General features: G+C 52.5%; 1 protein-coding gene across 1 annotated transcript; it reads right to left on the reverse strand.

Moving 5' to 3' along the window:
• Window positions 1–18: 18 nt before the first annotated feature.
• On the reverse strand, window positions 19–5,946 carry EIF2B2 (eukaryotic translation initiation factor 2B subunit beta; the record flags this gene model as incomplete). The annotated part of the gene is made up of 8 exons (XM_083864218.1): window positions 19–501; window positions 1,389–1,455; window positions 2,119–2,256; window positions 3,137–3,232; window positions 3,502–3,665; window positions 4,386–4,534; window positions 5,077–5,197; window positions 5,784–5,946. 8 exons carry the CDS (start codon window positions 5,944–5,946, stop codon window positions 344–346), a joined length of 1,056 nt encoding a protein of 351 aa, XP_083720344.1. The 3' UTR covers window positions 19–343.
• Window positions 5,947–13,638: the final 7,692 nt, after the last annotated feature.

The following is a 13,638-nucleotide window of genomic DNA, read 5'->3' on the forward strand; positions in this document are numbered from 1 at the left end:
ACAACTGCATATGGAAAATGTGCTTAACAGTGAGATCACTGTAAACAGCTTTTATTGCAGCATACTTTGAAGTAACAGCTTAGCTGCCCCAGAGTTACACATATGCCTTGCTATTTAATAATTGAAGTGGGTTAGCAGCACCACATGGTTTCTGACACAGCACATGATAAAAACCTGTACAAGAGCTCTGCCTTCTCTTGCTTTTGGGTAGGAAAGACATTGCTGAGCAAATGCCCTACTGGCTCCCCACAGCAACCTGTCTTTGCAACATACACTTTAATTAGCTGTTGTATCTTTCTAAAGAGAAAGATAAAAAGAGTGAATAGTGATGTCCTTCACAGCATTAGAGTTCATAGTCATCTGGATGGTAGAGCTCGCTCATGAGGCGGTAGATGTAGGAAGGTGCATTACCCCCAATATTAGAAATGAAGAGAGTAATGAGCTCCGGAGGGACATAGTCAAACACTGGGCAGTGAACATTGATTTTTGCCAGGATCTCCCCTGTGAAGTGAACAGTGGCAATATCAGTCAAAGCAACTCAAAGTACATTTAGTCTTTTGCACATCTTCTAGAGTCCCTAAATAAACTGGCTATGCACATGCCACCCTGAAGTCAGTACTTGAACATCCTGAATACCTTCCAACATCTTCACTAACGTCACTGAATTACAGGTATGCAGCAATCTTGAATGAATGGCAAAACTCTGTTCCTGGTTATTTTTATTGGTAGAAACCCCAGATCCCCTCTGACGCAGACTGACTAATTGCCAAAAAAACCCTACCACTATGTAATACAAAAATCCTGATACTGCCAAAGATATTATTTAAAGAAATGCTCAAAATGCCAAAACTAAATCCGGTGCCACACCTGATATCTTCATTTCAAAAGTCTTTGTCACATAGAAATGAGGCTTTGAAAGAGACTTTGCTAACTGAAAATGGGCTTGGACACTGATGCCTTTCTAAACACGGTGCTTGTGTGGGAAGCCCATGACAAGAGACACTGTTGTTTCAATGGCTGTATTATCATGTAACAAAGTTTCAAGAACTTATAGGAAAGAAGGGAAGCTGTCCTTGGTGTTGGGCATCTGCCCAGTCCCACAGGAAACTGCCACTTACCTGGAATCATTATCACTACCCTACAATAAAACACTGTTTCAGAGCAGAAGCAGAACTGCAAAGACAGTGTTCAAACGAAATCCTTTTTCTCTACTTTACATAATATATAGTTATAAAACTGGATGGTTCACAGCACTCTCTTCTGTCAAATTCAGTAAAAAAAGATTTTCTGTCTTGGATTAGAACATAGTCTGATGTTTAATTTTTTATATGAGTTAAATATATATAATCTGAACCAACCTGACCAGATGTATAAAGAATAACCAGTACCTTCTGTGAATGGCAGCACTTCCTGTGGTGACACAAACTTGTGGAATGAATCTTCTTCATTAGGGAACTAAATGAGAAAGAGTACAGGAAGATCAGGGAAAAAACCCTATTTGATTATCCTTGTGAAAACAGATCCTGGCACTGATGGAAGGAACTAATGTAGAGGAAATGACTTGCCAGGTGATACTAACTCTGTTTACAATAATTACATAGTGCTCGCATATAGAACCTCTCCAACATTTACAGGTGCAAGTTTTTTCCTCAAAGCTTTTAGAGCCTTCTATGACGTGGCTGCCCTTATCAAAGCCTAGTCAACTGGAGGAGTGACTTCCTCAGTCTGCAACTTCATCTGACAATATTGGAAAAGTACTGAGTGTAAGAATGAGTTCTGAATGTCTCATTCTACATCCTCTGCCTTTCACTAATGGTACAAAATGAAATCTGTCAGGACTGAGGAAAAATAAGTGTGGCAATGCCAGTCTCATCAGTCTAGGCAGTGGTCTACATCCTTATACCCAATGTACTTTGCACATGTGGCAAAGGATGGTGCTTCAAGGAGATCCTGAGGTGGGCCAGATTTGGGTGAAGATCTCCTTTCTGAAGTAACAGCACTAGGTGAGGGAGATGGCTCATTTACTGACCTTGCCTTGGGACAGATGATGCTCTCCACTCTAAGCTCCCACAAGTAAAAGCCCCAGCAGGTGCAGTCCTGAAGAGCTGCTGCACTTACCTGCGGTGAAAGCTTGAACATGGGGGCACACACGATGAGTGGAGTGGAGTGGTGCTTAGCTGCCAGTGCCAGAGTGTGAGTCCCACTCACAGCTATCAGGGCGCCATTGGCCAGGATTGTCTTTGTACCGATGATGACCTTAAAAGGGCAAATCAGAATTGGATAGCATGTTCCACAGCAGACTGGGGAAGGAACACTTCCTGGCTCAGACCCTGACAGATGAGCTGGAGGAGGACTGTGTCAGTACAGCCAGACAGCAGCTGGAGTTATAGGCAGCTGAATGCCTGATCTGTTTCATCTGGCACTGGCTCTGCACTGAGATGTTCCCTGCTAACAAGAGCATGACTCCAGCATAGAGAGGCCAGAACAGAGAACTTCAGAAGACAAATGTATGTTCTACTGCAGGGAACACCAAGCAGGAACTGGGCTGTGGTCCCTTGTTGTTCTACAAATCTACAAGTAAGCTTTGTATAAGTAACTTGACTACTCACTGCAAAAATTCCCTCGCATTATGGTTGAGGGAATAATATAAAGCAGCTCAAAATATAGATAAGAATTGATGTGGCTGGATTTTAATATGTTACAAGTACTTTTTTTCCCCCCACTTTGGGGTGCCGAGTTTTCATCTCTACAAAAGTACAGAACAGGTCTGTTTAACAAGACCAAACCTTAATGATTCCCTTCATCAGTCATCTTGTGTTTCAGGGAAAGGGGTGTTTCTTCCCTTTGGAAATGCTGCTTTTTGTTCTATCTCCTTTGAAAACTGAGGTTAATCCTTGAGGCTCTCTTGTACCTGTAGCCACTAAGCCAGAAAAACCTATTACCATTCAGTCAGTCATCATAATGACTTGGAGTTCCACACTCAATCTTCACCCCAGCAGTGAACAAACAGGGATCATTACAATTATGAGTCTTCAGTGAAGAAACACATGCATCACTGCTGGGACGTGCAGCTGATTTGAGAGGCCTAAGAACCCAACCTGCCATGAACTCCCTCCTCCAGTGGAGCCCTCCTTACCTTGTTGACTCGAGACATGACAGCAAAAATAGCTGCATCACTCATGACAGTAGTTTCAATATTCTCTTTAGACAGTCGGACAGCCATTTCATGACCCTAAAAAGAGGGAGAGTCCAATTGGTTCCTGTGACAGCTTCTGCAGTGCAACTATAAAGATATCAGCACTCAATTCTTGTCTGAACTGCAAAAATACCAAGTGATGAAACCTGAACACAGCCTTTCAACTCAAGGATGCTGGGATAGGATAACAAGCTGTCTCCAATCTCTCAGCTGCAGAGGAATTTCCATAATGTTCATCTTGATTGCAGACACAAGATTTCAGTAAGAATGTGGGGACAATATGGAACAGCCAGCCCATGCCTCACCTGGCAGAAGGGCGCACACTCGGCCACGATGACCTGGAACTTGCGCTTGCGGGCGGCTTCCTTCAGGAAGGCCTCAACAGTCCGTGAGTAGCCAATGGTCATGATCACCTCATTGGAGTGGATGTGCTCCAGTGCCTGCATTGCAATGTTATCAGTGGTGCCCTCTGGAATGGAAGGAAGATGTGGGTGAAAAAGCAGCCAGCAAAAGCAATGTTTGTGCTGCTAGGACTGTCCTCCAACAAGATCATTTTTCACTAAAGCAATGTTATTAGCACTGGTAGAGCAGGAGCAGCTTTTCTCCCCACTCTTTCTGTCAGTGGAGTGGAACCAAGAAGTTGGCCTTTGAATGTCCCATGCTCCCTAGCTATACCCTCCCCATACATAAAAATAGCTGTACTGAAAAATTCATTGCGAGGGGAGTGGATTGTGTCAATACTACTCCAGATAACCACCAGGCCCACAAAACTTCAACAGTTTTGTAGTTCAATAGCAGGACAACTTGGGCCTCAGAAGGTGTGTGGGATGCCTGATTTGTCACAAGTATCACAGGAAAAAGAAAATTGTATCACAGTTCTTTGTGACAAGGATCAGGTTTATACGCACAGGGATTTTAGACTCTTCTTCAGAGGACTCAAGAGTTCCCAGAAGACCAAGAGTGCAGGCCTACAGTCCCCTAATATTGCTCCTTCCACAATCTACCCATCTCCCCAAAAGCCAAAGAGGACTTGAAACTAAGTCCTGAGCGCAGCAGGGCTTCAGTCCCTTGGTTCCTTCAGATTAAGCCTCTCAGGTCCTTATTGTTTTATTTTCACTTAGAGAAGGGGAAAGCATCAGTCTCATCTCATAAGAATCTTCACTCAGGAGCAATTCAGACCCATACGTACCTAGCTCAATCAGCATCTCATTAATAGCTTCAATAACATTAGCTCTCAGAGAGGGGTAAGGGGTCCTGAAATCTTCACTCAGTCCTCCAGAAGTCAGGAGTTTGTGCAGGGATTCTTGCTGGTCACTTTCCTCACTGCGCCCGTGAAGCCTGTGGAGAGAAGTGGCCTCTTCAGCCTTGGGAAAGAGCACAGGGCTGCAGCCAGGCCGAGCACTGAACCCACAGTGGGGCACACCTGGGTGTGAAGAGACAGGAAGGAAAGCCACCCACAGGAGGCACACCATGCCACACCAAAGAGCTTTCATAGCTGTCTTGGCAGAAAAACACCCAAATCTCTGCCAGAAAGTGCCTCCTTGAGCCATCTGCAAGCACTGCTGTCCACAGACAAGGAGCAGGCTGAAGGCTACTGCTCCAGTGGGATGGACCCCCCTGGGTACAGACAGAACAACCCAGGCCCAGGGTACAGACTGTTCTTACGCACTCACAAGACATACACCAAGTGGTTTCTAAAGAGGAAATGTCATCTCCCACAGTGGAAACAACAGGGTTTCCTTTGGCATTAAACTCCCTGAATCCCTCTCTAGGAGAGGTGGGAAAAGGGGGTGATGGAAACTAAAGGACTTTTACAGAAGCAACTTAAAGGCCAGTTCTGGGCTTTCAGAGAGATACAGGGAGCAAGAGGGGCACTTTACCTGCCATATTCCTCACGAATGACCTTCAATACCCGTCGCACCATGTTGCCCACCGTTGTCTCCGACGGCTGGGCTGCCGTCATCCTCTGGCCCTCTGTCCGGATCAGATCCATGAGCTCCCCTAAAAGAGGGGAGGGCTTTGCTTATCGCTGCCCAGAGCAAGCCCATGTGAGCATTAAACCAGTGCACCCCCCTCAACACCCCAGGGCCAGCAGCTGCTCCGGCACAAAGACCACAGCACCAAGAAACAACAGGGAGGGGAGAGCAGAGAGCCTCTCACAAAGCAGCCGGTTCCACTGGTGCCTTTTGCAGTCGGACACGCTTGAACACAACACAGAATCAGCAGCGCATTTGGTCTTTCCTCTGAAAGAGGAAACTACATGCTGCTGGAAGGGTCCGTGCTCGGACTGACGCCGCTGAGGGGAGAGCAAGGCTGGGGCAAGGCAGCTCCTCAGGTAATGCCGCCCTGAGCACAGCAGGCTGGGAAGAGCTCTGAGAATCCGCTGGTGGCTGCTAGCGAGGCCTCAGCTCCCGGGAGCCGCAGCGCCAGCGGCACCGCATCGAGCCTGCCCCGGCTCTGCGGATCCCTCCGCACCCGACAGCCGCGACCGGGGTGCGACAGCCCTCCCGCGTCTCGCCCCGCCGCCGGGGGAGCCGCACCCGCCCGGAGAAAGCGCTGCGTTCGCCCGCCGCCGCCTGGTCCTCACCGGCCCGGCTCCATCGCCCGTTCCCGACGATCTTCCGCAGCAGCGAGAGCGTCTGGCGCGCCGTGTCCTCGGAGCGCGGCCGCTCCCCGCCCCGCCGCAGCCGCGCCGCGAAGGCCTCGATTTGCTCGGAGAGCTCCGAGCCGCGCTCGGCGGCACCCGGCATGGCGGCTGTACTTCCGCTTCCGGCCTCCCACCGCCTCATTGGCGGAGACTGCCGAGCTGTGCCCGCCCTCCGGCGGCGGCTCGGCCAATGAGAGGCGCGTCCGGCAGTGGGCGGGGCCGCCCAGGGGGCGCATGGCCGGGTTTACTTTGGAGCGCCGCGCGCGGCGGATAAAGAGCCAAACCAAACGGGCCGGGAAAGGCGCAGTTCCTGGCAGTCCAATTGTTCTTGCAGAGCCAGAACCGGCCCTGGATAAGGCAGGAATGTAGCTCCTTTGTGTCTAGTTCCTGGGGCGGTGTGTTCAGGCAACAGGCAGGAGCCATGAATAATTCTCATCGCGCTACTGCTTTACTCTATCGCTCTGCTCTGTGTCCTGTTGTTTGAGATTAGGAAATAAAAGCAAACAGGTTTATGCTGGGAGCTTTCAGGGATTGCTTCATGCCAAGGCCTGTAGGGCCTTGGATGTTCATGACATCTTTTTGCTTTTGGTTAGCTTAGGGATCACCCTACACTCAGCTCCTGTCCAGAGACTGTTGGGTCCCCAGCAGAATCCCAGCAGTTGGTGTGCTGGCTCTGAGGACTTAATGCAGGTGATTTGTCACCCAAAGCCTGCAGGGGGCTGAGAGTCCTTCCATACCTCTCTTTTCCTCCTGCTTCCTCAAGTGCCCCTGTGTGCCTGGAAGCCAGAGAGCCCAGCCTGGGGAAGGAAGCTCACTGTATCCCTCCAGTGCCTGGCAAAAGGCCACACATCTGGGTTTGGCTATGAGGGGTGGTACAGCCCTGGATGGAAGTCAGAATTTCACTCTGCGATGAGCTTGTCCCATCCTTTGCCCCTGGAGAAAGTCAGTAGAGGGTGACAGGGTTTGCCCAGCTATTGGGTCCACTGTGCTGGGCCCCACTGTGCCAGCTGGGCTCGTCCTGGTTCCCTGCTGCCTTGTCTCCTCCTTCTCCCCACATTTAGGTGTATGTTTTCTTCCAAAGTGCATAGATCGAAGCCAGGTCTTCCCAGCTCTCCATTTGTGCCGGGAAACCCCATTCTCCCTTTGCCCCTCTGCACAGCCCTTCACAGGCAGGGCTGGGGAGGCTGACTGTGCTCATCAGCTGCCTGCTGCTCCTCCTGCAGTGCTGTGTGCCAGCTGCCTTGGTGAGCAGAAACAGCTCCCACATGTGCACCCAGGGACTGGGACCTGTGGGTTGGCCAGAAAAATAAAAATCACTGTGTTGGAGTTTTCTTTTGTTTGTTTACTTATCTTGCTAGTAAACAGAGCAGCTCTTGGAGATTAGACAGGATGGAGAAGAGGAAGGGAAACCGGGCTCTGAGGTTATGACCTCCTTGTGGATGCTGGGCTGTTTACATTCCCTGCTTTGGTCCCAGTAACTATTGCAGGACAGTTTTTTCCCAGCGCTTTGCCGGGCTGCAGAGCTTTTCCCGTTTGTGCTGTTTCTGTTCTTTTCCCTACAGCACTTTCTGGCGGGCACTGCTGCCACAGCTAGCTTAGGCAGCTGGCAAGCTGGTGTCCCTTGAGGGGACTTGGTCTGCTGCCTTGTGTTTCATGAATGAAAGCCTCTGAATGGGGATTTCAGGAGCTGTTAGCTCTGCATAGCTGGGCTGAGCCAAAACCTGTGGCTCTCTGGAGAGCTGCGAGGCAAACCCCAGGCTGCTCAGAGGGACCATGGCTACGAGATGTCTGACTGTCATTAGCCAGGCACTGCTGCCAGGACCCGATGAGTTAGACAAGGACTGCCCAGCAGGACTGAAAAAGAGGGGTTGAGGAGGAAGGGTGGCAGCAAAGACAGCAGAAGGAGTGTAGGGCACGTGGGGAAGGAAAGATGCATGTTGATGCCCTGGTGTACTCTGCTAAAATCTCACTGCCCCTAGCAGAAGTGATGGGGGGTGGGGAAGTGCAACCCGTTCAGCAGGAAGGAGTCTCACCTGGTGGTCCACGACTGCTGGGTGTTAAGGAGCAGGACCCCTGTCTGTCACAGCCACAGGGAGCTCTCTCCTGCACAGCCCACCCTCCTTCCCGAGTGTACCCTGGGCAGAGTTGGTGGCTGCAGCTTCCCAGCTGGTGTGCAAACAAGCAAGGAAGCTGACACAACTGCAAACAGTGCTGGTGATGTGGACAAAAGAGCTGAGCAGGGAATGAGCTGGCCAGCCGAGCATGGCAGCACGTTTTATGGGTCTGCAGAGGAGCTGAAAACTGTCTCACCTCCTTGGAGAGCTGCCAGCCTAGCCAGGATGGTATCCTGCTCTGTACCATCAGGGCTGACTGCTGGAGACACTGCTTCCCTCCACCCAGGGAATTCTGTATCCCTGCGGGCTGAATGTCAGCCCCCAAGGGCTCATGTGAGGGAGGACAAGGCAGGACAGAGGCTGGGTAGAGCCTGGAGCACTGGAACATCGTGTGCTGGGAGGCTGTTTGGATTAGAAACTCTCAGCGGATAAGTGGGCTGGATAAAATGCCAGGGAGGGGAATCAGTTTGCTGAACTCTAGTAATTGGACTCATCTGCAAGAGTTGGGTAAGCAAAGTGAGCTGCTCACACTCAGCATAGGCAAGGAAAAGGATCCAGCAGAGGAGAGCCAGCTGAGCCATGGCCCAGCAGGAGCAGCAGGGCGGGCTGTCAGCTCGGTGTGGACTGTGAAGGCTGGGTGGGTGACATGGGGAGAAGCAGCATTACTGCTGGGTGCCTAAGCCACTTGCTGAGCACAAGTGGGTGAATTAAAGGTCACAGTGCATGGGTGAGGAGGGAACACAAAGCACAGTCTAAGGGGAAGGATGCACTAAGGTATCTTTGGTGTGATGTGATTGCTCTTTGGAAAACTCATGCTCAAAGGCCTGAGACAAAAACAAGTCAAGACCAAAGCTCTTGCAGTCAGACATAGAGGCAGGGATGAATCTGCTGAAGGGAGCCCAAACCAATGTTTTCTGTGTGCTACAGGGGAGAAAGTAGGTCACTTAGTAGATGAAGGGGATGGAAATGATGAGCTGAACTGAGTGTGGAATGCGTGTTTAAAACTCAAACTTCCAGGGAAAGAAGACAAAAAGCCCAAACAAACAGCTGCTGATCAAATGCAGGTACGTGAGTAGCTGTAAAGCTGAGCTCTGTGGCTTTTCAGGCGCACACACACGTAGTCTGAGTCATCAGCAGTTTTGGCATGCTTGAAATTCACGTCTGAAGGTACCAGGGCACGTGTTCTGCTCCTCTTCGCTGATGACTCTGGTAACAACTGTCTCCTAAACTGGTCAGTGTCAGGAAAGCCTGGCTGCCATAACTGCCTGGGTGGCCAGGGATAACAGGCGGGGATTGCTAAGGGGAATAACAGGATGGATTCAGTACCTCAGGTTAACAAAGGATTCGGTGCAGCTCCTGGCTTGGCCGCTGGCGTGTACGTGCGCTTGTCTCTGCCTGGAAAATGGCTGCTGTCTCATCCTCACGTCAGCACAGCACACACAGGCAGGCCCAGCCCATGGCCAGGCCCTTGCGGTACCGATGGAGTCCACAATCCCTATGGAAAATGAGTAGGCGGTTCTGAATCCGGCCCAGGGACCATCTCTCCTGCCAGCAAGTTTGTAATTTGCTCCCCCCTCCTTTTAGGAGCCTTAAAAATAGAGACCAAGGCTGGGAAGCATGAAGGTTTTTCTAGGGCTTGTTGTGGAAGCAGCCCAGGCTGGGTTGCCTCTTGCTCTTCCCAGCCCTTGGGAGAGGCATGGGAAGCTGGCGTCTAAATGCCTGCCCTGGATGTGGAGCCTCACTCGTCAACTCATTCATCTATGGCACTAGCCCAGGTCTCCCCTCGTGATACAGGCAGCTGGAGGCAGCTGGTTCAAAGGCCAGGCTGGTCAGGAAGAGGTGAGGGAAGTGTGGGAAGTCACTGCATGTCATGTAGGAAAACAAGATCTAGAAAGGGACGAGGGAGCATGCTACAGTGCTGGGTAGGAGCTGTTGTCCTCAGCATTGCTATTAGTGTCCTGGACCTTCATACCCTTTTTTTGCTGCCACCCAAGGCACAAGAGCTCAGAAAGCTCAATGGCACCATGCAGGTGTTGGCTGTGGCCCTGCCACCACTTTGAGGGTGCACGGCAGGCCGGCTGGGCCACAGAGGAGGTGCTGCTGGGGGCTCATCCCTCTGAGCTGGCTTCAGAGAAACCCCGGAGCAAACCTGGTGTGGCTGCAGGAAGCCAGGCCCTTGGAGCGAGACAAAGTGCGGGCCGGACGCTTTGTGGTCACCAAGGGGTCTGTGACACCAGCAGTCTGGGATGCTTCCTGGTCACCAGCCAGCTCCCCGCAGTTCCTCTGCTCATGAGCTCCCAGCGCTGCAGCTGGCCCCGGGCTCGCTTTGCTCATTGTCTGCTGCGGGTGATGGCAGCTATTCAGCGGCTGCCAGGTTTCAGGGAAAGGGAGAGATGAGCCACTCCTCCACCCACATTCTAGGAAAGCCTCAGGGATGAAGTCCTGCCGATACACACGTTCACTCTCCTCAGCAGGGAGAGTGTGCTGCGGAGCTTACATCCCCCTCCGCCCGCATCCCACATGCCCCCCTTATCAGCAGGAGTGATGCTGAGGAGCGGAGCTTGGAAGCAGCTCTGGCGGCTGCCCTGTCCCACACAATAGTGGAGTCTGCTACTCCCCGTCTCCTTGCCTATTTGCCTTCCAGAGCCAGGCAGAGTCTTGCCATCACTATTATTTTGCTTTGTGTCAATATTATGACAACTAAAAACAGGAGAACTGCATCCACATGATAAGCGGCCAGAAGCTCTGGGCTGGGTGTGGATTGGGTTCCAGTTTGGCAGGGGAGAAAAGCGCCTGGCAGCCCCTGCCCACCGACCGGCTGGGCTGGGAAAGCTGGAGACAAGGGGCAGCAGAGCAGCAGCTGCTTTGTGCCTGTGAGCCTCTCTTCTCCCTTCAGTGCTCACTGCCCTTTCCCCAGGGTAGATGAAATGTGATAAATGTGCAGAATATGCTTGGTTCTCTGGTGGAAAAGTAACTTCTGTCTCTTTGCTGAGGAGAGGGCTGCTCTGCTCCTGCTGGGAGAATCTCACCCCTCCCACGGTTGCTGTACCCTGTGCCTCCAGCTGGTGCGGGCCCAGGGTGTTCTGTCTCTGCTGCTGGCAGAAGGTCGTGCACACTGCTGCACCAGTCCATCCTGCCCTCAGCCTGGTTTTTCCCAAGCACAGCACTCTACAGCTGCTGGAGAGAAATTCCTGCAGGCTTTCTGGGATTTGAAGACGCAGCTCCCACCCAGGGCTTCAGGAGAGGAACTTGGACAGAGCAGGGTGAGCTGCGCTGTGGTTGCTGTGTCTCTGCTTTCTGCTCTCGTCTCTCGGCACTTTGTGTGTATGGGGCTGTTGTTTTGGCACAGTAACTGTGCTTGCTGACAGAACGCTTACCTGTAGGTGCCCACGTATGCTTGGGGCTGTGGTGTGGCTATCCAGTGCCTCACCCTGCTCCAGGACTGCAAACACCCGTGGCCTGGTCAGTCCCTGCAGCGTGGGGCTGCCTAGCCACTGGCCACTGAGCGCTAAGCTGAGTGGCACTGAGTCTGCCAGTGTTGATCTGTTCCTGGAACACTGGCTGGAAGAGGAACACAGCTTCCCAGGGCTTGGGTCTGGCAGTCTCAGGGACATCCTTCTTGGTAGCATCATCCCTACCCTCATGAGGGATTTCTGTCTGAGAGCAGTACCCAGGCTTGCCAAGGATTCCCCTTGCCTGGGTTCTCTGCCTGGAGTGCTCTCAGGCAGTGCTGGTGCTCATCCCATGCCCCTCCAAAACCCATGTCTGACCTAGGTGAGCCTGCAGTGCCCCTGACCAGACCCTGATGTCCCCAGGCACGGGACTGGACTGTCAGGTGCCTGAAGTTTTGGTTGTGGGTCCCCAGGGAGGCTGAGCTCCCCTCCCCAGGAACCAAAACAAACAGCAGAGTTCCTGCCACGTGCGGCCGGGGCTGACTAAGGCCGGACGCTTCCGCCTGCCGCGGGCAGCAGTGGCCGGGGCTGTGAGCCACCTCCATTGGGGTGCACAGCCCGGCCCATTTCCCCCTATTGTCAGCCTCCCCCTCAGCAAACACATCCCCCTGCGCACCTGGGCTGGGAGAGGCACTGACGCCACCGCAGGCAGCCGCCAGGGACAGGGGATGTGCTGCCGAGGGCATCTCAGAGTTGGAGCTGCTGCAGCACAGCTCTGAGGAACCCTTCAGGGCCCAGGTGCTCAGGCAGGTTGTTTGCAAGCTGTTTCCTTGAGGAGCAGCACTGGCTGTTCAGGGGTCACTGGTGCAGCTCTGCTTGCCTACAAGGGCACTGGAGAGCCCTGCATTTCTCAGAAGTCAGCAGCAGTCTCCTGAGAGAGAGGCCTGGGTTCCCTCTGTGCCACGAGGCTGGAGCTGGGGATGCCCCAGCCAGACCATTCCCATCCTCATTCTCACTGTGGAGACACAAACTGCAGATTGTTGACCTGATTTATCTCAGTGCTAGCTGTAGACTGGCTCACTGATAGTGGAGCTTAGGAGACTCTCTAAGAAGAGATCACAGAAGCAGAGAAAGCAGTCCAATGAAACAGCGAGGGTGAGACCTGGGGGCTCTGAGATGATGGGCAGGTGTGAGGAGCCCAGTGCCCTACATCTTCATGCTGCTTTGAACTCAGGAGTCCCGTCACAGTGCAGGACAGAGGGAGCTGCTGGTGGAGTTCTTGCCTACTGGGATCAAACACACGAGGGTGACTGTGCCAGGCACAGGATGATGGGTGGTTTTGCCTTCTCTTGGTAGATGCCTATAGCTTTGGTGAGACTGAGTCCTGTGTCTTAAATAACAGCAGAACAAAAATAATGCCCTGAGGATGTCAGAGGTGTTCTCTGAGGGCTTAGGGGTGACACAGGAGGTCCTGGCTACAGTCAGCTTAAGAATGATTCAGGGACAAGTTTTTGTTGTGTTCTTTCCATGTGAGATACCAAAGGTGGGATTTTACAGGGGATAAGATGCCCGTGAGAGAACTCTGATGCTGAAATGGGGCTGTTTTATGGAAAAGATTACTTAGGAGGGACCTTGCCTGCAATGAGCAGGATGAGGTTTTGTAGGGAAGAGCAGCTGCTTGCTCCGGGCTTTTTCAGTGCTCATGGGCAGCCAGGGGCCCTGCTCTTGCCCCTCACCCTGAAGGTGTAGGAGTCATGGAGGTAACCCTGTTCCCTGGCAGGGCTGTGCAATGGCATGCTTGCAGCTGGGTGCCAGGGCTGGCCTTCCCCACTTGACAGCCAGGGCTCACCCACAGCAAGGACACACCATCATTCCCAACCCACCTTCTTCCTCAGCTCTGTGAGCAGGGCAGAGAGGTGGCCCAGGCAGGCAGTGGCATATTCGAGGTGATGCTTTCAGTCAGCAGCTGCTGCATGGGGCTCACTGTAGGGGAGGCATTTGCTCTTTAAGGAAATGTCTCTATTTGCCTTACATCCCTGGCCAGTTTCTTGAGCTGCCTCTGTCCCTTATTCCCAAAGTGCGTAACACTGCTCCCCAGGGCCGAGTGGGAGGCGGCGTGAGGGACATGCTGGTGCATTTATAGCATCGACCTCCAGTCCTGTCCTGCGGCTGGGGGAGGGCAGATTTGGCCCCCTGGGGAGGAGCATGGCAGAGGGCAAAGCAAGCAACTGTGACCCCAGCCAGCTTGATGTTTCTCCCATATGCAGGAGGATGTTGCTGATCGCAGGT

This window comes from Zosterops lateralis, assembly GCF_965231275.1.
Source record: "Zosterops lateralis genome assembly, chromosome: 6".
Lineage (NCBI taxonomy): Eukaryota > Metazoa > Chordata > Aves > Passeriformes > Zosteropidae > Zosterops > Zosterops lateralis.